Source organism: Sceloporus undulatus, chromosome 4 (assembly GCF_019175285.1).
Source record: "Sceloporus undulatus isolate JIND9_A2432 ecotype Alabama chromosome 4, SceUnd_v1.1, whole genome shotgun sequence".
NCBI classification, from domain to species: Eukaryota; Metazoa; Chordata; class Lepidosauria; order Squamata; family Phrynosomatidae; genus Sceloporus; species Sceloporus undulatus.
The window spans coordinates 196,862,832-196,888,800 of NC_056525.1; the positions used below are offsets into that span (position 1 = coordinate 196,862,832).

Below are 25,969 nucleotides of genomic sequence, written 5' to 3' on the forward strand. Positions count from 1 at the left end.
ATATTTCAGTAGCATATATATCAGACAGAATGTTAGTGGAAACCACTGCATTCATAAAACATTATTTAAACAAGATGGCATATATGCCAAGTACTAAATATAATTTTTCTGGCAATTAATTTAAGATCAAGGTTTAATATAAAGATTGACTGAACATTAGGAATTCTCTCAACATCAAATATGGTTCCTATATGTCTATATGCAATCATAGGAGTCAGAAGCAGATTTAGAATTAGAGTAGACCCACAGATATTGATTAGTCTTACGTAAGTTATGGCTAACCATAATCAATGTGATTTCAGTGGGCTGCTTTAAGAGTGTCTAAATCTGGATTGAATCCACAGAAACTACTATAAATGCAATAGAAATAGTTTTAATGGTGTTTTGCAGTTTTTAGCAATAATAATCCTGATTCAAATGTTATACTTATGGGACATTAAACCATAGCCCATAGATAGCTTTGATTCTGTAATGCCTTTTAAGAGATCTCTACAGTGATAAGATTCAGACCAGTGCCTTAATAAGGAGGGGGCAGGGGTGGGATACTTTTGGCTTTAACTTTTGGTATATCAGGTATCTTCCTCAATTCCAGTCCTTCAAGTACATGAGTACTTACTTTGGACTAAATTTCCTCAAGAAACCTCATCAACTTTGATTTTAGCAACATATTCATCATAATCCTCTATTTAAAGTGTCTATATATAATAAATGGTCCATGAGAAATTGCATTTATCACATATGTATTTTATTCAATTTTCTTGTTGTACATTTGTTTCTATTATCTACCATGAATTCAGTTTTTGACTTCTGGTGATCCTGTAACTGAAAGATCTCCAAAAAACCCCAGTCATCAACTGCCCAGCTTAGGTCTTTCAAACTCAGGGCCCTAACTTATTTGATTGGATAAATCCACTTGTAATGTGGTCTTCCTCTTTTCATACTGCCTTCCATTTTCAATAGTATGTTCAACATAAATACCAGTTAAAATTCCCTTCAGCCCTAATTTTATAATACAGTTAAACAAAGTAACAATTAATAATTTTTTATCTTTTTTTAGTGCAAGACATATGCCTGTGTTCTGGAGAGTCATCTGATGGGGCTTACCATAGATTTTGGCATGGGCTTTGTATGCTTTGATGCTGCAACAAAGGTAAGACCATTAAAGTCATATATGTAGCATTAGTGATCCATTTCTAAGAATGATGTTTTGGAATTGAGGGGTAGGTCATTTTATGAAGTCTAAAATTACCATGCATTTTCCTCCCTTAAATCTCACAACATTTTTCAAAATGGTTCTTCAGGACATGGAGAAGGAGGAACCTAGCAGATGCTTCTCTAAAGCCCTCTGTCCTTCTCCTTGCTGATTATTTTCCTTGTCTTTCCTTTCTTCTTCTTCCTCTTCCTCCTCTTCTCTTTGAGTAGATTGGATCTTGGGAAGGCAAAGTGTGGCCCTGTGGATTGCAAGCATATCCCAAGGGCCACTGGTGCTATCTCTAGGACCTTACAGACCCTACTCCAAGCTCTCAAGACCCCATGCCCTGAAAAAAAAAATTCAGTCCTCAAAATATTGAATCATATCCCAGAAGCCTCTCAAAAGACATGTTTAGCGCTCTAAATATACGTCACCACAATTTTCTTTAGAGCTGTCAGATTTTCACTTTCCCTTCTGAAATAGACATTTCTAGAGTGGAAAAAGGAAGGTGGGCCAGTGGTTTCATGGGCGGTTCTTAACTTTTTGATTTTTTCCCCTTTAAGGTGGTGGTTGGGTCACAAAGGGATTGGCTCACAAAGGGCCAAGGGAGGGCAAAATGGCCTCTAGACCCTTACAAGATGTCTGTCCTTGAACTAAAGTTGTGATAATGACAGATTTCATAATTCCATGCATGGCTCAAAATATTACTTTTTGGCAACTCAGCACACACTCAGTATTAAGGCAATAATTCTGTGCTGCTTTTTAGATTACATTTTTAATTTTAAACACAGAAAAACATCTTCCCCACTCTCCCTCTGGTAATCATTTGAAAGAAGTGAAGGGAGGTCTCATCTTCTTCTTAAATTAAGGTTGCCAGCTCAGGAACATCATAAGTCCTGAGATGATAGAAACCACCCCAATTATGTCATTAGGTAAAATTTGCCCCAGCCTTTTTCAGCCTCTACTTTACACAGAAATGCACAAAATGTCCCAACCTATGGTTTAACACATGAGATGAGATGGGACCTAGCACAGGGGAAGGGAAGAACTGCCATCCCACAACCCAGGAAGAGGTTCATACTACTACCTGCCAAGTGTGTTTATGTAAAGGTGGGCAGCTGGGACAGATTAGGGATTCTGTTGGTGTACCATCCATCCCACTGCCTGAGCTAGCCAGGATAGTGTTGGAGGTTGTGTTGGAGCCTCCTCAGCTTATATTGCTGGGAGACTTCAACATCTATGCTGAGGCTAACCTGTTGGGATCAGCTCAGGTCTTCATGGCCGCCATGATAACCATGGGGCTGTCCCAAGTGGTATCTGGCCCCACTCATGCTGCTGGGCACACTCTAGACCTTGTGTTCTGTACAGGGGGAGATGATAGTGATCTGGGAATGGAGGAGCTTTCTACTGTTCTATTGTCATGAACAGATCATTTCCTGGTCAGGTTTAGACTTGCTGGAACTCAGAAGGTCTTCAGGGGTGGGAGATCCTTTAAGATGGTCCACACCAGGAGGCTTATGGATCTAGATGAATTCCTGATGGCTCTTGTGGAGTTTCCTTCTGCCTTGGTAGGTGGTCCTGTCAAAGCCCTGGTTGATCTCTGGAATGGAGAAATGACCAGGGCAGTTGACACGACTGCTCCTAAGCATCCCATGTCATGGAGTAGAGCTAAACCAGCCCCTTGATTCTCTAAGGAGCTGGCAGCAATGAAACAAACAAGATGGAGACTAGAGTGACAGTGGTGGAAAACTCAGAGTGAATCTGACCAAAATCAGGCTAAAATCTACCTGGAGACATATGGTGATTCAATAGAGGCTTCAAAAAAGGCTTGTTTGACTAAAACTATTGGGGCTGCACAGAATCATTCAGCTGAGCTGTTTTGAGTAGTCAGGGATCTGTTACAATCCTGAGGAGAATTTAAGCCAAACAACATGCCTTGGTTACATCCCATTTGGATTACTATAATACGCTCTATGTGGGGCTGCCTTTGAAAAGTGCTCAGAAACTTCAGCTGGTTGAAAGAGCTGACTACAGGGAGCATACAACTCCCTTGTTGCAACAGCTAAATTGGATACCAGTCCATTTCCAGGCACAATTCAAAGTGCTGGTTTTGACCTATAAAACCCTATACAGCTTGGGTCCAGGCTATTTGAAGGACGGTATCTCACTGTACGAGCCCCCAAGAATATTGAGGTCATTGAGAGAGGCCCTTCTCTCATCGCACTACCCTCTCAGGCACTTTTGGCAGGAACAAGAGAAAGGACTTTTTCAGTGGCTGCTCCCAAGCTCTGGAACTCTCTCCCTGGGGAAGCCAGGATGGCTCCATTTCTGTCCTTCTGGCAGCAGGTAAAGATGTTTCTATGCCACCAGGCCTTCATATGACAGGGATGCTGTTTTGTTTTTTTTAAAAAATTACACTTTAAATTTTAATATTTTTTTAATTGTTTGAATTATTTAATTGTTTTTTTGAACTTGTATTTTATATGGTTTATAGTGTTTTAACTTTGACTATTTTAGATTTGTAAGCCACCTTTGGTCCATGTACTCGGAGGAAGGCAGGATATAAATAAACACAATAAACATAAACATAAACATAATAATAATGCAAAAAGGGAAACTGTTCCAAGCTTTGTATAGCTTAATCTATTACAGCTGTGATGTAGATGCAGCTCTTCCTCATTGCGGTGCCCTATTTTGCTGTAAATATTTGATGAACAGGAGCACTTGATAGGGATGGAACATAGTTGATAGACTCATATAAGCTTCAATGGCTTATGGGACTCTATAATTTAATCTGATGTAGGATCCATGACAGAAGAAGCAATCATACCGTTCATTCCTATTCAGCAATAGGGTATTTGGTGTGTTTTTGTTGTTGCTGCCATAACTCATAATTTTTAAGTAGGCCTGATTACATTGGGAATAGTTTGACTCATATAAAGAAAACAATCTTCCATGGAATGAATCAAGCCCTCTCTCAAGCATGGAACTCTATGAATTGTATAAGTCCAGTTTTCTTATATGCCTTGATCCCTCTGCATTCTAGTAGTTTGAAATTAGATGTGAAACTTGACAAACTCAATTCATTTGCAGAAGAAACTCAAGACTGTGTAAGCGGGAAACAGCTCCCCACATATACCCCCAAAACTTTTTGATAGAAGCAAGCGATAGTAACAAGCAACCCTCCTCTTCCCATACCTTTTGAGTTGCTCTTCCCACTGCGAACACTGTAACCAGAGCAAACAAATAAAACATGTCGGTTTGGATAGTATATGTGACAGGTTTGTTTTTTTAGAAAAAAAAATTTAAAAAAAGGGGGGGGGGGGGTCTGGGAGGCTCAATTTCACTATAATGAGCAGCAAATACAAAAATATAAATATTCCACTTATTCTTGGGGGGATGGAGAAGGAGGATGGGAGAAATTAACAACAGCTGAAAGATGAAAATTATTCACATTCACCCCATCTACCAACACAGCCATTCCTGAAATGCCTTGCTATACTTGCTAATATCCAGAAATAAATCCATTTCAGCAGCTTGCAACAGTAGGAAAAGAGATACTGTAGTTTGATCACCACATGCAGTGGTGCAGCTGAGGAGATTATCACACTTGTTGCCTTTTCTTGATCTGGGCACAGGCTGAGACCATGTCTTATCATACAGCTCTGTGCCCAGATTGGAGGCATCCCATACCAGATGGGGACTTCTCCCATACCTAGCTAAAAACGGGAGTTTTCTGTTCTTAGCAAAGTAATGGGAGATGTCCCAATTGGGTATGGGATGACTCCGATCTGAGCATGGAGCTGTGTGATAACACATGGTCCCAGCCCAGTCTCAGCCCCTGCCCAAATCAGGCAAAATTCAGTGTGATAATCTCCTGAGTCTTCATTCTAGTAAGATGTTTGAAAGCAAAGTTGCAGGGCTACAATTTGTAAACTCTCTTTTCCTCTCCAACTGAAATGGCATGTTTGATCAGCTGGCTCTGAAAAGTTAGGGAGAAGCCTGGGGAAAAAAAATAAAGCAGCCCAGAAGGTGTTGGAAAGAAAATAAATCACAAAATGAAAGGTGGGGATGATGTACACCATAAACACTGCTTTCCTTTCCTTAACCACAGCAGGGATGGTCCAGCCAGAGAACTGTTCATTCTCTGCACATAGTATCACACTGTGAAACTGTCACTTTTTAAGGTGTGCCCTCCAGCTCAACTGTCCTGCCTTTTGCAGGTTTGTAAAAGCATTAGCTGAGTTCTGCTGGTGGCTTCAGGGTGGAAAGCAGAGGGCAATAACAAAGTCCCAACCCAAATAGTTTTTAGCCATCTGTTCAAAGCAGGATAGTGGGTGGTTTAAGGATCCCCACCTGCAGCCTGGAGTGGGATTAATTGATGGAGACTTTGAGAGGGTTTCAGTAGTATAGCAACTCTACCTGAAATGGTTCTATAGCACCAGCCCAGGCTCTAGGTTTTTAGGAAGTGTTGCCCTCCTAGAACAGCAGTTACTACAGTTAATTAATGGATTTGGATGCCCAACAGGATTTTTATTTCTGATTGGCTCAGCATTAATTAAGGATCCTTGGAGGGTAAAATGATTGAGGACATTTCCACATGAGTTCCATTTTCACTGCAATCACATTAGTTAATGAAAATGGAACCATACTACTTTGAGAGGAGCCATTATTTCACATCTCTGCAATTGTGAAACTGGAGCTGTTTCTGCCATTGTGCTCTCTTCAGCACACCCCTTCAACCTGTTTCCTTGCTCTATCCACCTGCCTTTTGGGTAATTTAAAGTTTTATTTCTATTTTTTACTTTTTAACACAATTCTGGAGTTATGCTAATATGATTTAAGTTTAAAAAATGCAAAAAAATAAAGGAAATCAGCTTGCTTGGGAATAGTGGGGGGACAGGATGAGACACTGGCACCACATGACTGTAACTGTCACAGCAGCCATGTTTGTACTTGAGGACTAATGGGTCTGCAGTGAGACTGAGAGCTTGTTCACAGGTTCCCCCATCAATGAAACCACTCTTAGGAGATGCAGCAGCTACAAGTCACATTGCCAAATGTGCTTTTTCCCCCCAATTGTAATTGCAGTTTTAAAACTGCATGTATTAAGCTCCTCAGTTTGCAGAGGATGGCTGAAAATCTAATCTTTGGCACGCAAGAAGTTAATATTTTAACACAAAGGAATACACTCAAATTTTAGATTTCAAAGTGGATATGTTGAATGATGTTAGGCAGTGGCACTGATCCATCATGCCAGAAGCAAGGCAAATTTCCTCTTCTCCCAATTGACTTCCCAATTGACAAGGGGCCGAGACAGACCACTCAAAAATGGTGGCCTGCAGACACCTGTTTTAACTCTGGAGAGACGCCGCAGCCGCCAAACTGCGCGACTTCCCTCTGGAGTAGAAAGAGCCCAGTTCTTCTGGGTTCTTTTGGTGACGTGTGGGTTACGTCACGAGTGCAGCGTGTGGATGCTGCGCATCACTTATGTAAGGATGGCGGCCCCGGTGTGAACGAGAGATAGCCATTAGGCTGCTGCCCACACATACTAGGGTTCTAGAGCAAATGGTTGTCATGCGCTCCAAACCCCTAGTTTCAGCAGCAAGACAGCGCTTTTGGCCCATCTGTCTCGGGTCAATGATAGCATGTAGAAGAAGAGGCCTGAACCTCCTCCTGCCTACAACTTCTGCACACCAGTATCATGAGTGAAAATAGCCTCTGCCTGAAGATTGTTTTAAATGGGTCAGGTGCAAAGTTTAGAGAGGTTACTTTCCAGACTATGACAAAATCTAGTCAATTGCCCTGCTCAGTGTGGGATTCAGGAAGTTGTAACTGCAACATTTTCCCTTTATATTCTTATTGGAGAGGGATTTTTTGTTTGTTTGTTTGTTTTACAGTCCAGTTGTTGCTAGAAAATAATCACAGGGTATATTATTCAAATGATAGGACAGTAATTTTGCAGTGTGAGGAACAAAAACAAAATGCAGATTCAGTTTATTTCATTGTATTATTCTCCACAGTCTCTCATCTCTATTTATTCTGATATAATTCATCATCAGATATGAAAATTGCATTTGAAAATTAGTATCCACATAGTTAGGACTTTCCATTTATATTTTTACCACAAAGTAAATCTAACACAAGTGCCTCAATCAACAATATTCAATAGGTAATGCTATCAGAATAGGAGAAATATCCACTGCCTAACAGATAAAAGTCATTAAATTTAGCCTCAGGCCTTGCAATATTTTATCTTGCCTTATAAAATCGTATGTTGCTCATTCAGCTTAAGCAAGTAATTTGCTTTGACGGGTCCATGACATACCATCAGCTCTTACATTATCATGATTACCACAAGCCTGATATATACTTCACTGAAATCAGTGGATGCTTTCCCACTGATTCCTTTTCCAATATAAACATGCTTCAGTCCTACTTGTAGAACACTGCAGATAATTGTCTCAGATGTTTACCTGACTTGAAGAAAACATTTGGTTTGGAAATAATCACACACTATTTTTATACTGTGGCTAAGTATATAAGTGGGTGGGATTTGGTAGTGTACGTTTACAATTTTGAGAGATGCAGATTTCATATCAGCACAGTTGATGAAGGAAAAGTCTTGGATGAGTAACTAAGTAAAGCTCATAAAAATGGAAAGACCTCCACCCAGTGGCTTCCCTACCCCTGGTGTCACCCAGTGTAGGGGGTGGGGCTTCCAGAGGATCAGCCTCCCATGAGCCACCCCGACCCTCTCCCCATGAGGAAAGGGATGGTACAGCAAGGAGAGGAGGGCCCTACCCTCGTCAGGGGTGACAACTGGTACAGACCACATCTCCCACACCACCTAGTGATGTCAATGTCTGCACCATATGCCATTTATACACTGTTTGCTTAAATATTGCATTTTATACCTATATATATCCAAAGATCCTTGGTCATTCATGCCCTGTACACAGATCACAGCTCAGAGTTGTCCAAACCTCATAAATAGTTTATCCTAAATCTCTAGCAAGCTCTGCAGGACACCCCTCAGGGAAATATCAAAGGGGTAGGAGCAGAGGAAGCATAGACCAAGCAAGATTCCTGATTAGCCAAAACAACCCTTTTGTACACTCTTAGTCAGCCCTCCTTTACACCATGTGTGACAATGGCAGTTTACAGACTGCCCTTTTGGGGCGGCCTGTTCCCGCCCCTTTCCCTGCCGGATCAGGGCCTTAGCTGCCACAGCAGCAGCCTCTGAGGCCCCGATCCGCCGCTTTCCAGGCTGCAGGGAAGCACCAAAAGGCCGCTTCCCCGCGGCCTGGAAAGGGGTGCCCTTGGGGCTTCATGCCCCAAGGACACCTGACAGCGGTGGGGACGAAGAGAAAGGGGCCCCTTTCTCATTTGTGTCGCTGGCGCAGCCGTGTAAAGGCTGCGCCAGCAACAAACCTGGAAGGACTTCCGTTTCGGAGCTCCTTCCGGCACTGCCAGACATCACTTCCACGCTGCTCTGTTTGGAGGCGGCATGGTCATGACGTCCCAATGGTGGCGCTCATGTAGAATTTTGTACGTACTAGGTACATACTAGGGTTAGGGTGTAGCTCTTATCAGTCCCATAACTCACCTTGAGCATAATATAGAAAAGGCAGGATATAAATATAGTTAATAATTGATTAAATAAATAATAGATTTACAGACAATGCATAAGCTTATCTGCCTCATTTAACTTGTATTTTTCAAGATACTCCCATGAGCTCTGGCTGACAAATTTAAGGCTCAACCAACATCTTTGCCCTCAAACTTTGGGAGAACTTCTGGGGTACCCCTCAGTCAGCTCAGGAAATAGCAGTTCCCTGGGGTCTTTAAATGCAGGCTTTGCACTCTTGCACTCTTACTCTTGTTTCTAGTACTTGCAGAATTCAATTATCAAAACTGATTTTATTCAGCTGTTGATACTTGTGAATCGTCACACTCAAGGTCTTCTGGGTTGTGGCTGAATACCAGTAGGAAAAATATTTGGGAGCATTTGTGACTGTGATCTGTTTGAGAAGGTACGTGGTATTGCATGGCTTGCATGGTTCATAATAACACACTTAAAAGGTGAATGTTTCCAAGAGATGCCCAGGTAGTGATATTTTTTGCAGATCAACTGGGAAACAGAACTTGGAATGAGATATGGACTATTATATCATAAAATAACTAGAAAGTAGCTAGTAAAGCTGTCCTCAAATACATACTCCTTTAACATACAGCAAAGAATGGGACCCAACACATTCTAGTTACTTCTGTAGTTTTGGCTATTTCATCAATACAGTGCACCCGCATCATACACAGGCACGCCATATACAGCTTTGGAAGCCATGCCAGAAAAAAAGCTCCTGTGCCCCAGAAGGAGTAATGGGGCACGTGTCTGTGGTATGCACCCCACGGTGATTGCGTGGCCCCTCCCACACCAGGCACGCATCCATGACTTGTGGGAGCTGAGCGCCCACATGCCTGTGGGTGGAAGAGCCGTCATAGGGCTGCATCGCAGTCCTTATGACTGCGCAAAAAAGGAGCCACTCTAGGCAGCTCCTTTTTTGCTGCGCAGCGTTCCCGCCCCATTTGGTTGCTACAGCAATGCTGCTCAGCAAAGAGGGGCAGCATTTCGCTTGGTTCAGTCCTCCCATGATACTTTGTTTTGTTTTGAAGCAAAGTTAAAATGAAGAAAAGAATAGAGAACAACTATACATACAGCAATATAAAAAGATCAACAAAGGAATTTCTGACAATAATTCTTAGTATATAGGATATTTTGTATGACAGCTTAATGTAACCCAGGGTCAACACATGCTTTTTTTATATGTATAAAGAGGATTGTATAAATTATATACCACATATAAGAATGTGTCTCTGTGTTGAAAAATATAGACAACTGTACTTTGTTAGAATTTGATCAGAAGCTTACCACATAGGAGGTAAATGAATACTATAAATATCTTACAAATAGGAAATCATACTTGATGCATACATATTCATAGCCTTTCAGTTTTTCTCAATTCCCTGGTGTTTTGTTAGTTGCTTTGGAGACTTCCAGTTATGTCCTATACATTACTTTAAAGCTGTAGTTTTTGATATTGCCAATATATTTTGCATCTGTCTTAACAAAAATATGAATGAAAGCCCATTCCACTGTCTAAATCTAATCCATTGCCAACCTGTACCCATTTCATTAAACCATTATGGTGATTCCAGTGAATAGTATCAAAAGAAAATGAAAAAGGGTTCTCTTTCTACCATGTACAAATTTGATGGTTAAAAGTCCCCTTTTCTGTTCACATATTGTGATTTTTTAAAAAAAATTGCCTGAAAGGAGAGTAACCATCTTCTTTTACTCCTCATTTGAAACACAGTAATATTTCATCCAAAGCATTTGTGATATATTATTATGGCTGTTCAACAGTTTTCATCACTGCTATAAATGTTTGTGAAAGGCATCCATTTACTTTTGCTCAGCACTATGTTTTTACAAGAGAAAACTGGATAGACAAACATAGAAACATTAGGTGTTGGCTTAATCCAATGTGACAGAGTGGTGGTAGTTCAGACTCAGTCACCGCTTGACTATGATTATTAGTTGTTTGGGGATAAGCAAGAAAGGTTTTTTTGGGTGATTCTTGACAGCTTTAATCTGCTTACTGCTGGAAGCACTGTTCCATTAGATGTTCTTGGCAGAAGTCAGCAAAATTGATTTTGGACTACAGTTCCCAGACTCCCCAAGCCAACGTAACTAATGGTCCTGTTGGGCTGAGGGATTCTGGAAAGTGTAATCTAAAAACTAACATTTCCAAGCTATTGCCATTAGTGTGGTCCAACAAGCATATTCCTGTTTTCTAAATTTGATCAGCTCTGTTAGCAAACTTGCTCTTTCCTTTTTCATATTTTTGAAAATGGGACATTAATTGACACTAACTGTCAGCTTCCAGTTAAAATGAAATATAATGAGAACTGTCTAAGAAATAATCATTATTCCTCACCACACCTGGCACACTTCAAGTTTGGGTTGGAGTGTGGCTTGGAACAAAGTGTCATAAACTGATGGTTGATCTGTTGCATGTCCCCAGGTAAGGGCATCCAAACCCTGCTTTGTAGCAAAAATGATTGAGGAGTTATTAAATGTTTATTTGTAGCATGGAAGTCTGATTTGTAAAAGTATATTTACATGATGTACCAGCAAAGATTATAACATCATGCTTTTAGAGGGATGGTATTAGATATCACTTCAGACCAACATGGAGTAGCGGTTTTAGTATTGGACTACAACTCTGGAGACCAGGGTTCAAATGCCCATTCGACCATGGAAACCCACTGGGTGACCTTGGGCAAGTCATACCCTCTCAATCTCATAGGAGGACAAAAGCAAACCTCCTCTGAGCAATTCTGGCCAAGAAAACCTTGGGATATAGGACCAGAACCATTGCAGTGCAGTGCCTCCAATCCCCAACTCTCCCAGGCATTCCAGAAGGATACCATGGTCAATGGTATTGAAAGCCATGTAGACATCCAAAAGTACCAACAGGGTCACACTACCCCTGTTGATACTTAGGCGGAGATCATCCAGTAAGGCAAACATGGCAGTATCAACTCCATATCCTGCCCCAAAGCCGGTTTAATGTCTACAAATTATCTTACATAAACAGAAAGCGAAAACATGTTTTAAAAATATCAAATAAAAGTCATAATAGTGATAGATACATAAGCACAACATGGTTTGTTTGTTGTTGTGTGCCTTCAAGTCAACACTAAGGTGAACCTACCATGGGGTTTTCTTTGCAAGTTTCTTCAGAGGGGATTTGCCATTGTGATCCTCTGAGGCCAAGAGAATATGACTTGCCCATATGACATGGCTGAACTGGAATTCAGACCCTCGTCTCCAAGTATTAGTCCAGTGCTTAAACCACCACACCATGTTGTGTTCTTACAACATGGAACACACCTGAAATAAACACCAGCATAGAAATTAAGACTCACATAAAGGTACGGGATGATATAATATTCTTCCCCTGGCACTATAAACCACATCATATTAAGTACTGAGTGGTTATCACCACTTTGTCCTACTTGTAAGTTTCCCTTAGGCACAAATCCACTGGTAGGGACAGAATGTTGGGCCAGGTGTTGTGTCTCAGCATGACAATTTAGTAAGTTTATACTTAAATCACATCCTCATCTTCAATAGCAGCTTTTTTCATATTAGGTTTAATAATGACCTGAAGGAAATATGGATGCCACAGTGCAATTATACCTTCTATTTACATAAGAGGAAAACACCTCTAGTTAGCTTGCTTTGTAAACATATACCCTGCTTTTCCCCCTTAAACATAACTTGCTCTCCAGATGGATTATAGACAGTATGCAATGTAGTTGTAAAATATCTCAGTTATAAGAGCAGCCTGTAAATATAATACATAAAAGCATTTAAAACTGTGGTAAGGAATATATAGCAGTTTACATTATCCATAGCCAGCATAGGAATGGGGATTTGGAGTTAGTTCATCCCCATCTAGAAGACAACAAGTTTTCCTTCCTGAGGCATATTTTTATATAATAATGGTTCAAGTACAAGATGGCTTTGCCTAGTGCCAAAAATCAGATTCTATATTTATAAGTCTAAGTAATAATATATAGGGTATACTTTCTAACTTCGATAGTCTAGAAATTACATTGTACTTTGTTAAACTAATAGAGCCCTTAAATACACTTTACGCTGCAAGATGTCATATCTTATTGTTATCAGATCTTTTAAAAACAATATCCTGTGAATCCTGTGAAGGATTTCTATAAACGTTTTTTATACCTAGACAGGAATCTATGCTATTGTACAAATGTTTAGAGATATTGTAGTTATCGTCTTATCACTGGGGTATTAATGCTGCACTTTAACTGTCATGGCTCCCTCATGTGGAATCCTGGGCTTTATAATTTAAGCACCTGATATTATTTCCTAGAGTATTCTTATATAGTCCCATGAATTTCATCAGGTAATTATAAGTACCCTACCAATTTCAAATTCCAGAATTCCATAAAATGAGTCCATGGCAATTAAAATGGTTATTAAAGTACTATATGTAGTATGGATGCACTGCTGGGATTTCATCAGAACAGTTTCAGCTCAGAGCTGCTGTTTTTTTCAGAGATATAAGCACTAAGGGTGGATCAAGAATGGTTTTAGTACTATGTGATACTATGACTCAGCCAAATTCACAGAATGTGAGATGATACCTATTAGTCCCTCTAGACCATTTTTCACAATGGACTAGGAGAAGGAGTGAAAATCACTAAATGAGTCACTGAACATAAACACACCTTTGGCAAATATAGAGCTCTAAAATGAATGTCACTACTAGTGGGTATGTGATGAAAGAATATGGTAAAATAGCAGAGCATTTTTCAGGTGATTGCCACTTAGCAATAGCCACTTAGCAACAGACATTCAACCTCTGTGCAAGCACAGAGTATGAAACAAGACCATGGTTGCATATACAGTTGTAAGTGTATTGGCTACAGACAAACATTCTGCTGAATGTTTGCAACTCAGTCAGACACCTCTCCCCTGTTTGTTGTACATAGTTTGATTGTCTCCATAAAGCTAATACATGGAGACAAATGTTTACATCTATAGAAGTGTATGAGTATCTCGTCTAGATACTAGGTAGAATGTTCAGATTTCTATATGATACTTGCAAAGCATGCATTTGGCACCATGACTCTGTAACAATTCATCATTATTTTTGGGATACATTGCCCCTGCCTAGGGATTTGCAATTACAGATAGTTTGTAAGAGCCACATGAAACATAACCCCTCATTCAAAAGTGTGAACCTGAATCCAGTGATATAGCACTCTGCCTCAAAACAATTTTTCCACTTATCAATGATAAAGTGGAAATGTGCCATGCAACCTGATAGATATATCTGTCATGTTCAGATTTATCTGAGACTTAGATGTCTGACATGCAAGAGCTGTGGATCATATAGATGAAATAGGATCGACATGGGTGAAAGGAAGCTACTAACCAACCACCAGGTGATCTTCCTCAATCAATAAGTCAACAAAAAACTCTTATCCAGCGGTGTAAAATATTGCCCTCTAGGTGTTTTGGATTACAACTATCACAATATAGTGAGGCTAATGGGTATTTTAGACCAAAACTAACAAATGTTCTATATCCCTGCTTGATTTGCATTTGTTTAGCTTCATCAGGAATATTCTGGAATAAAATAAGTTTTGGGGAGAGGGAACCTGGCTTTATTTATCACATTTTGACATAGTGCAAATTGGGATCTTCTCCTTCTATTTTTTTTCCTCTTTACTTTTTCTTCTTTTTATTGTTACACCAGGGTCAGATGAAGCTAAAAGGATTTCTAACAACATTTCATAGATGCAGTCTGAGTGCTCTGAACCAGGCACTGTCCAAATGTAATACATCTTTATGATCAAAGAGACTTCAAACCAGAGAACACTGAATTTGTTTAATTTTATATCACTGGTAGGTTAAAAAGTTTCCAGGAAGAACTTTCCTTCTGCTTTTGTCTGATAGATGCCTGTTTATGTTTTTGTTTTCTTTAGGCTGTACTATGGCGGTACAAATTTTCCCAGCTTAAAGGGTCTTCAGATGATGGCAAGAGCAAGATCAAATTTTTATTCCAAAATCCAGATACGAAGCAGATAGAAGCAAAGGTAAAAGGAAGAATTAAATATGTCCCCTCTTTTCAGAAAGACTTTGGATCAAGTAAGGAACAAAATTGTCTCAGTTGTGGGATGGTAAAAAAGGTGGGTCTGTTGTCCTGGTACTTAACAGAACAAGATGTGCACTCAGTTCTGCAGCTGACTGAGAAGTTGGAGGTGGAAAAAATGAGCTCTCTCTCTCACACAAACACACACTTTATATCAGCCAGGCTCAACTATATTTCAATAAAATAGTTTAAATAGTTTAAAACATTAGAGCTGTCATTCATTGGTCAATTGAATCATGGAGCACAGAGTCCTCTCACAGTGTGGAGGTCTGTCCCTTTGCTATTTGAAGAGACTGTCTCATCTCTAAAAACAATCACTAGCTTGTAAAACCTTTGTGTTGTGTCAATCCTTTCAATAATTTTGGAGTTGGCTCCTGCAAGAGTTTCTTCTTCTACCTCTGATTTTAGGCATTTTATGACTAGATTTAAATAGTTCTAATATGACTGAATAGTGTAGCTTTACATAACAGTTATATAGCAGCTGGGAGAAGGGTGGGGTATAAATTCAATAAATAAATGAATAAAATATTTTAAACAGGCATGGTATTTTAATGGATGGAGAGAATATGACCTATATCTTACATCAGTCCATGTTAAAGTACAGTGCGCCCTTGGCTTACGTGGGGGATCCGTTCTACCCCCACCCACCTACCCCTCATAAACCAAATAGCACATAAGCTCAAGTCCCATTCGATCGCATGCACCATTCATTCTCCTGTCGCGCGGCTTCCGTGTAAGCTGGAAGCCGCGTATGGGGCGCCCGCTTATAGCGCGGGTGCACTGTAGAGCCATTGAAAAAATGGGATTTACCTATGTGTTGAATCACCATTTAACAATGGCTTTAATGGAGCTAGTCTACCTGGCCCTAACTAACAAAGTTTAGAGCTGGTAAATTAGTAAATTAATGCATCTCAAAAAGTGAAGAGCTGACACATGAGGGGGCAACAGGCCTAAATAGCCTTTGCAGTTGCCCCCTATCATGTGGTAGTGCTTGGCCAAGCTATTGACCACTTTTATTGAGGTGGTGTCCCATTCCAACATAATTGTTCCCATTGTCAAAAGGTTCATTTTTGTAACATGTGTCCTGCTGTCATTGATTTAATACTAAAAATAGATTTAATCTGTCTACTCTATTTGGGAGTAACAATCAGATTTAGGACAAGAATTTTATTCTTGAAGGAGAGGCAAAAGAGAAACCACAGGCTATGTTTTTTCCTTCCTTCATGACAGCTTGAGAGACAGTAAGGCCCCAAACAGTCAGGCCAAAATTAAGCTGCATTGGGTCACTTTGGAGGCCAGAAGCTGCACCAAAGCTGCACTCCCGTCCTTAAAACTGGATTGTGGCTTTGGCATGGCTTCCAGCCTCTTAGGACACAAGCATAATTTAAACAACACACTTCCAAAGTGGCCCAAAGCAGTTTTATTTTGGCCTGTCTGTTTGGGCCCTAAGAGACATTTGGTAATGTATGAATGATGTAGAGGTGAGTGGATATTAGCTTATCCAACGTCAGTTCTCATGAGCACTGCTAATATTATGGGACTTTTCTCACAGAACACTGAACAGCAAGAAAGTTTGCTTCCCATACAAACCTGTTTTTTTTTATTCAAGTCTTCTGTAAGCAAGCTAGAACGTAACATGGCATTTGAATATATTATTTGAATGGTATTCAAATGTTTGTTCAGGAGCTATATTTGTGTTGCAGTCATGTGTTGCTGATTGAAAACATAAAATAATATTCACTGAATGTGAGTTTTAATTTACATTTATCTAATGTTCCTCTGTCTAAATGTGTAGGAATCATAGTTATTCATGTGAAATGTGTACACCCTCCAGCAGTATTTACAAGCTTTCCTGCATTCCAGAAAAATACAGGTTATGTAGAGGGACCACAAGTGCTGTTCTAAAGCTGAAAACCTAGAAAGCCTCTTGCTGCCTGAAGATTTAAGATAGCATCTATTAATCAAAATAAAGTTTGCTTGTTTTCTCCAAATCACCACTTGAGTATGTATTTCTAAGCAAACCCTTTAGACATTGATGACTAATAAATTTTTTTATAAAGCTGCCTAAGATTTTTGCAATCCATTTCTTGCCTAATTTACCAAAATGTAAAATGTCATGCTGTGAAGTGTAACTTCTGACTGCTGTGGAATTAGTTCCATTATTTTGGCATTACGGTAGTTAAATCTAAGTTTGCCCATCCAAGTTTTTCTGGAGTTTGAGGTCTTTTGGAGAAGCCTGCCTTTTGGTCCCACCGATTTGGTAGGGTATGTTTGGTAGGGACATGCTGAATTTTTTAGCTTTAAATAGTATTGAGGTGTTTTTAATCTGTTTTTAATTTAAGTATATTTTAATATTGTAACTAATTTAATTATATTTAACAATTTAAATATATATGTAGTTATTTTAAAAAGTACTTGGATCTCAGTTCTACAAAAACATAAGTAACAAATTAAATCAGTCAATAAATATGTAAATACTTCAGTCTTTTAGTAATAACTAAGAAATATCTGTATTCTTTGATTGTCAATTGTCTGTTTAAATCCTGAATAGCCCTGCTGGTCTAAGGTCCATCTAGTCTGGTGTTCTGCTTCCCGTAGGATCTAAACTGATGATTCTGGGAAGCCTTCATGCGGAAATTCAAGTCAACAGCCTTCTCTTGCTACTGTTCTCCCAGCAGCTAATATCCAGAGGTTCCTTATAGCCACCATGAATAACAGCAGTGAGTGGCTTTATTCTCCATGAATTTGTCTAATGCCCCTGTTGAGATGTTAACGTGGAACTGCCAAAATTTCTTAAAACCTCTCACTTACTGCTGCCACCAGTATGTCTCAGTGACATTCACCCAAATACTTTTCTGGAAGGCAGCCCAATGGGTCTTTTTAATCCCACCACTGCCACCAATTGTGTGAAAGTAATGACCACTATCCCACCAATTCTTTACTGTGGGACTCAAATCCTTGACTCTCTTAAGTGTCTCATGCACTATAACTCTCTTTAGAAGCCAGCACTTTGGGTTTCAAATTGTTTCCCAGCTTGGCACAACTATTCTTTGACAGCCAGACACCCTCTATCTAATATGTTCCTTTATTAGTTTATTTACTTTATTAGTTGCACAGTTTAACAGTCTCTTTAGCTTGTTTTTGTAATTGTTTCTCCATAGCTTTATATATGTTTCCTTACAGACTAAATTCTCATAGAACCTTTATTAAACTTTTGTATTTTATAATCCTTCTGGTTACTTTGACTCCATCACTATGTCTCCCATATCTTATAACACTTCTGGTTACCTATGACTCCACTAATAACCAAACACTATGTCTCCCGCAGGACACTGCAACAATATAATTAAAAGGACATTCTCCATCCCTTTCTTGGGTACCTAAAACCCTTTCTAACTGCTCTCACATTATTCTAACCTATCCTCAATGGCTCTTCACCCTCAGGGCAAACTAAACATCAACCACTTTCAAACCTGCTCCTCTCTCTTATATACTAACTCCTGGGAGCAGCCCTCACCTTTTCCTGCCTTCACTCCTATTGGCAAGTACCAAGATTCTAATCTGCCTGTTGTCTCCACAGTCCCTTTATTGCTACCTAACATGATAGCTAGGATTAGATCTTATATTTGTGCAGTCCGTATTATATGATATGTCAAGAAAAGTTTTGTTGTCTCTTCTGCATCTACTGCCAATCAATTTAATTGCTTTACTCTGAATTCTAATATTATGAAAGACAGGAAGCTCCATCCTACCCATCCACTTTCTGCATACTGTATGCAATTGTATAAATCTCTGCTCTGCTCCCCTAGTAAAGTTTTCTAAAGTCAATCTCTCCCAACTTTTCTCTGCGAGGAAAATACTCCACTCCCATGAACATTGAACCACCATCTTTTCCTACATTGTCTAACTTGATGGTGCCACTTTTGAGATGGAGCAGACTGAAATATGCATGGTTCTATTTTTGATATGCTTGATGCTTCTGCTAAATTGGTTGCCTCGTGTTTATAGAAGTAAATGCTTAAAGACTTTCAGATTTTTAGACTTTTTATAAATAAAATAATATAAAATAAAATGGTCTTTACTAACCTCTGGAGCAACAGCAGCAAGAGGACCAACTAACACTCCCAGGGTAAGGAGTTCCAGCAGCCACTGAGAAGGCTTCCTCCTGTGTGTGATGTGTGATGGTGATAGAGCCAAGAGAAAGCCCTTCCCCCACACATCTTAAAGACTCAGGCATTTCAGTTACATGTGGCTGTAAAGATCACAACCAGCATTTTGAAATCTGCCTGGAAATAGATCAGCAGCCAGTTGAGCAGTTTCAGTAAGGGGGTTATATTTTACCACGCTGTTTCATGCAAGATGCTGTTGTGCAAGATTACTGGAGGGGGTTGCATGGAAAATAAAAAAATATGTGGTTGTCTGTAAACAGTTTTTGCACAAGCCCCAATAAATCTCATGTAAAAGCATGCACATTTCTGTGCAGAATAACTTCCAGAAATACTTCAGGTTGTGAAAATACCAGGAGAAAACTGCACAAAATTATTTTGACTATTATTCTTCTTGATTGGATTTCCTGAGTGTTAGACAACCCAGTTTTGGCTTGGAAACAAATAGTGGCGAATATTCTTTCCATCTCTAATTTAAGATGCATAATGAATTGACATTGATGGCCTTCAATGCCACAGTAATCTTTCTCTTCTTCCTCTTCCATATAACTTTTTAGAAAAGGAAAATTATTTATTATGTGAAATTATGTCTAGGTGAATTAAGTCTACACGTTCATAGCTCCTTCTGGTTCATTGTTACTACACAGATACAAAAACTTGGAAAAAATTGTCACAAACACACACAAACAGAAGGAAGAAAATAACCCAAATATAAACATTGTAATAAAAACTGATAATACTATATGTAAACGTATGACTTGTAAATCAATATAAATAAGCTGACAAATGTTGAAAAACACCTGGAAGAGCTCTATAATTAAAACATTGTTTTTACATTCTCTACTGCTTTCTCTGGTTCCTTAACTAACTTGCTCTTGGCATTGCTCACAGAAAGTACTCAACCAACATGGCCAATCTTTGTTGCTGTAGCAGAAAGGTGGAAATAATGTAGGCTTCTCCCAGCATTCCTCATCATTTCTTCTGCTGGCTAGTAGTGATAATACCTGTAGTGTAATAACAATTTGGTGAATTCGTGGATTGAACTGAAATGTCAGCTAGTTAATCAACCCTAGAATGTTTGAATAGCTACAGGTATTCCAGTGTTTCATTTATTACGCATATCAGGGCAATTTCTCCCATTATTTCCAGCTGCTGCCTCACATTTGATGAGGATAAAACCACCAACTTGCATATTTAGCACGAATAATTTACCTCTTTTCCCTTGGTACTTGAATAGTGTGTAACCAATACAGGCTAATGAAAGCTGTGATGACTCTTGGAAACAGACCTGTGATTGTAATTCATGGTCTTCTACAGAGAAATAAAATGTGATGGCCAGGAACAATACAGAAGTTCATTAAGCATGCATTTCAACTTACTGATCTGGCAGAGCTTAACATATGCTGTGAATATTGAACTACCCAGCTGGCATTATGAAGCACATTTTATTTCATTTTATTTCATACAGCTGATACTGTTCCTGTTTCCCAACCACCTGATAACAGTAGACTATGCTCAGCTGGAATGTAGGTACACTGAGGGCTAAGCTACACAGCATATGGCATATGTAGTATGCAACTAATCCTACCTGCCTATCTATGGTGAGTTACAGACTGCCCAAAACGGGCGGTCTGCCGCTGCCGGTTGCTGTGTCTGGGAACCACAGCAGCCAATCCATGCGGTTCCCGGGTGCAGCCAGAAAGAAGCGCCAAAATGGCGCTTCTTTCTGGGCCCCGGAAGTGGCGCCACGAGGCGCTAGTCATGCACTTGCAGTGTCACTTCCGCTGCACGACATCTGGATGCTATGCGTCCATGATGTCAAAATGGTGCCCCCCATGTGGACAGGCGTCGCCATTTTGTACAGACTCGGTGGTCCGTACTAGGGTTGAGGGGCATTAGGAAGTGATGCCCCTTCTCAACCCTAACACGCCCCTTCCTAACCCTAGCACGCCCCTTTGGCGCGTCTGTAACGCACCTATATTCTCTTTTTTCTTTTTTAAGTTATAAACATACACACTCCTGATCTGGATTAAGATGACAATGCACAGATACCAGTGGTTGTGACTTTCCTGTTCTTGAGGATGGGGAAATGGTATTAGCTCTGATGATTTTTCCCCATGTGAAGACAGGCAAATTTAAAGGGGGAAAAGTTGCTCTGTGTGTGTGTGAGACAGAGAGACCTTTCCAATGTGTGTAGTGATCCCGCTTGAGACTGAATTACTTGTACTTGTAAAAAAGAAAGAAAGAAAGGCTCAGGTGCTCACTACACATCTAATGCACTGTATAGCTTAGCACTGAAAAGAGCAAATAAAACTACTTTTATTTTCTTGATTTGGGTTCTTAATATTTTTTTAGCATTGCTCATCTGGGGAGCAACTGATACAAGCAACTCTGCTTCAAAAAACTAATAAAACAAGTTGGAATGGAAAGAGTGGGGGATGAAGAGTGGGGAGACATGCTATTATACGTATATTTATGGTTATACTTTGGATTAGCCTGCATTAAATGCCATTACATGCCTATGTTCATATTTTACAATAACCTGCCCTCGACTTTTCCATGTTATAACGAAGCACTTTCCTCTGTTGTTCCACAATGAGAACTTATAAAAGTCAGTGCCTTGGAGTTGGAGACAGCTCATACATCTCTCTGCAGGGATTATATTCATATTTTCTCTTTTGAAATTTTTCCAGAGTACAAAGAGTACTCTGAGTACTACCCCATTCATACTCATATCTCCTTCTCCATAACCTGCAAAGTGACTAGTTTTGAGTGAAACCTAGTTTTATGTACTGTAACACCTTGTCTTGTTTCCATATTAGAAAATAAAGTAAAAATTTTCCCTGCAAAAGTGTTTGAGTATGTGCCTCAGATGTAGACAAAAAGTCATGCCAGGGCATTTTAAGAGCTCCTCTCTGGGCATACTTTATAAGAGAGCAAATGTATATTTAACTGTATTATACATGTATATATGATTACAGCACTCAAATTCTGGCTTACATTTAGCTGAATATTTTTTTCTGCTGGTGGCTGTCACAGGGGGCTGCTAAGTAACTTTTCTGTATTGTAAGATGTATTATGACAGAAAATATATTTATATATACTCTAAGGAGTTTATCACATGAAGGAGATCAGCAGTTTATCCCATGAACATCCTGGAAAAATTGCGTAATTATGCAAAACGATTTCACATGATGTCGCACAAAACTCACCATTAAAGTGGTCACAAAGAAGCATTAACATGCATCTTTTTACTTTCAGGATGTCAGGAACAATGCATTTTCTATATCACTTTACTTGTGCAATTACTTGCCATTTTTGCTTTATTTGCAGGATGCTTTAAATGCACTTTAATCCCTATTTAATGCCAAAATTAGCTCCAGTGTGATAAATCCCCAAGAGATTTTTAAAATGTGCTTTGAAATCAGTCTTGTGGGCTGCTGGACTGTCAAACAAATATGACTGTGTAGAACATAAAGCTTCAGTTAAAATTGAATATAAATTTAGTATTAATGTCTTTAATAATAGCCAAGTCCTAGCATGATACATTTCTGGGGAAAGTGTTTGTCTCACTGAGAATTCCTGATCCATATTAAAGTTTTACAACAACAACAACAACAACAACAACAATGCTGTTCAGAAAAAAGTTTAATCAGCAAATCATATTGTTGGTTCATAGGCAGCACTTTTGATTTTTCAGCCTGTGATTCTTCCCTATTTTCATCATATCTGCTGCTTCATTTACTTGAAATCCATGATTTGATCAAAAGGCAGTTATTATGTTTTTCATTTCTTGTTGGTATGGCCCCCAAGATATTTATGGGCTATGTCAGAATTAACGTTTGTTTAATAGAAAGCTTTCAGAAAATCAGACTTTCTTCTGAGTGCTATGACCTACCTAACTACTGTATACCCAATCTCCCAGTTGATGGAGAAGAGCAAATTGAATTGTTAATGAGGTATGGGAGACTAGGAGGCATGTAAAAGGAGGAAGGACCTAAATAAAGGTTAGACTAGCTCCCGACCAATTTTCCTCTACTCCTCTTCCCCTTACATACAGTTGTCCCCATCTCCTCAGAACAGTTCCAGAGTTTTTCCCACCCATTCTGAACAGATTTCTAAGCTGGAAAGGAGCTTCAGAAGGGAAATTATTTCCCTGGTTCCATAGATAAAGTAGTTTTTTTTTTTTCAGCAGAAGAACCCTGGTGTATCCTGGCCTGTGTCTTTATGTTTTTTAACATGAGTTGTCCTTGGTTATTAATTAAAATATAGGTTGGTATGTTGAAAAAGATGTGTTAGTGGACATGAAAATTTGTGCGATGTTTCTTCAAAAGACAGTGATTAGTCACAGATTTTTTATTAAAAAGCAATAAAGTTAGTTACATGTTTGAGGGTGTTTGCAATGCAACCTAAAGTATGAGTTAGCAAATGTCTTAGAAAGAAGTGAAGTACACCAGCTATGTCCTTAGCTACCCAGAGTCTGTGAAGCGCTCACCCTTCAATTATTAGGCTAATTTAAAACTTTGTATTGCTTTCTATAGCTTGTTTTTTGAGATTTCTAAAATGAACCATTGACTAGGACCTAACACTGTGTTACCATACTTTTTCTAGCAAAGGGGCAGGTAACATCTTTTGGAGGGTCAGTAGGGGGCAGCCCTTCTTGGTTCTCTGGTGAGTAAGTTCAGCTCCCTCACCTCCCCAAAATTACCTGCTCCTGCTTTACATTAGCTATATTGTATTATGATGGATGAATGGTTTTGCCTCTCACATTTGTCCTATTTTGCTTTCATTTTCAGGAGTTGGAATTTTCCAATCTATTTGCAGTCCTACATTGTATCCACTCATTCTTTGCTGCCAAGGTGGCATGTTTGGACCCACAGTATGTTAGCAGTCAAGCGACAGCTTCTGTTGGTACTTCTGCTGCCTCTGCTACTACTACTTCTGCTGCTGCTGCTGGAACTGCTGCCATTGCGACATCTTCTGGCAGTAGCAAATTAAAGTATACGACTTGATATCTCCCATTTTTGCACTTACCACTTTTCGGGGAGTACAGATAACTAGGCATAAATACTTATCAGACTAGTTCCTCAGAGAACAGCAAGCACGAGAACTGACTCAAGAAACAAGTGGCACTTCTCAGCAGAATGTGGTCACAGGGGATCCTGAATTAAATCTGTTTCACAAGGCATCAGTACACAGTCCAAACAGAAATAGATGATTATGTTTTTACACAAGCAAATGAGAGTGGAAACAAAAGAAACAAAAATGAATAACTGACCAAGCATTGCACTTAAGTATTTAACACACTTTTCAACTCTCCATAATGATAAGAGAACTGAAATGAACTGTCATTTTCTTGTCTCTGTTTTCTAATGACAACTTATTGTGCTCTGGATTTAAAATAACATCCTCTTGTTAATCAACAACAGAAGGGCGACCAAGAGGCTTACACCATGGAGCAACAAGGAAGTGACATTGGAAAGAAGCTACTGTATCTGTTTTGAAAGAAAGCACCTTAAGTACTGTTGCAAATCCATATTTGTGCCATTTTGAAATAGAGTCATGCTCATTCTTAAATTTGCTTTCATCACATTATTGTAGTGATCAAAGTATAGCCATATTAGGCCAATGTTTTTGTAGGGGAGTGCAGGAAGAAATATACACATAAGTAAGCCATCTGCTATTTGAGCCTATAATACTTAAGCCGTTCAGGCTTTGTTCTCACAAAGTCCACATAAAGTGGAAATCCTGTGCCACTTCACAGTGCTGGTGGATGTCCCTTGTTCTTCCACCAATATAAAAACAAACCTTTTACAGATACAATATTAAAAATCTAGAATGAATGGTTATAGTTAGCATTCCCCCTAAAATGCTTGAATTTCTCTGTCTGAATGTTTTATTTTGTTTTTATAGGAAAGTGTTCTGTCATAGTTTACCTTCATGTGCAGTCTGAGGGGATAAAGCCACATAAGCTTACTCTGTGACCTCCTTCTGGCAAACAACTAGGCCTTTAATCTAGAGTAGTTCCATTGATCTCATAGACTACACAGAGGTCATAGCATGAGAATCATGGGATTAAATCCTAAGCAAAAATCTTTCTAGATACCAGTTGTGTGCTGTTATTGAAAACCTGTCAAAATATGGAAGAATTTTAATTATGAATGAATTAGAAAACAATATTGCACCAGTTTGGTGAGGGGTAAGATTTGGCACTGTCACTCCTCTCATGGAACTATACCAACAGTGGAACTGAGGAGTGGATCATCCTTCTTCTTCCCTGAAGCCCCATGCAGGCCTTCAAAACTTAATTTAGAGATCTGAGAAACCCTCCAGAACAAGTTCAGTGGGATGCAGGGAGTGGAAAAGAAATTCCAATCATGTGAGTGGACATCCACTAGTGTGATATTGAATTTCTTTATTTGGTTTTCTTTTTTTATTAAAATGTCATTTACACTACCAATCTTTTGCCTCTCAAATTCCAACTGTGCTATTTTGTGAATGGCACAATAAAGGTTCTATAAGCGTCCATGCTTAAATCTGGTTTTCATTTTACCAAAAGGAGACCCAGAAAAAACTCTCATTTACATGTGTGCATTTCATTTGTATTTTATCTCGACTCAGCCATGGAAACCCCCTGGATGACCTTGGGCAAGTCACATTCTCTCAGCCTCAGGTGATGGCAATGACAACCCCCATGTGAAGAAACTTGCCAAGAAAACCCCATGAGAAGTTCACCTTATGGTCACCATAACTTGGAAAATATTTGAAGGCACACAACAACAACAACAACAGTTTCATTTAAGAGCTGTTAAACATGACCTTTCAGACAGAAAGGTTATATTTTTTTTTCT

General features: G+C 39.3%; 1 protein-coding gene across 1 annotated transcript in view; it reads left to right on the top strand.

Moving 5' to 3' along the window:
* The window catches only part of SNTG1 (syntrophin gamma 1), a 169,472-nt gene extending 143,711 nt beyond the window's left edge, over positions 1–25,761 (top strand). Inside the window, exons 16-18 of the mRNA XM_042464439.1 lie at positions 1,058–1,150; positions 14,786–14,896; positions 23,915–25,761. Coding sequence (XP_042320373.1) covers positions 1,058–1,150; positions 14,786–14,896; positions 23,915–24,130 — 420 coding nt within the window. The 3' untranslated portion in view covers positions 24,131–25,761. The remainder of the gene's footprint in view (positions 1–1,057; positions 1,151–14,785; positions 14,897–23,914) is intronic.
* The last annotated feature ends 208 nt before the right edge of the window (positions 25,762–25,969 follow it).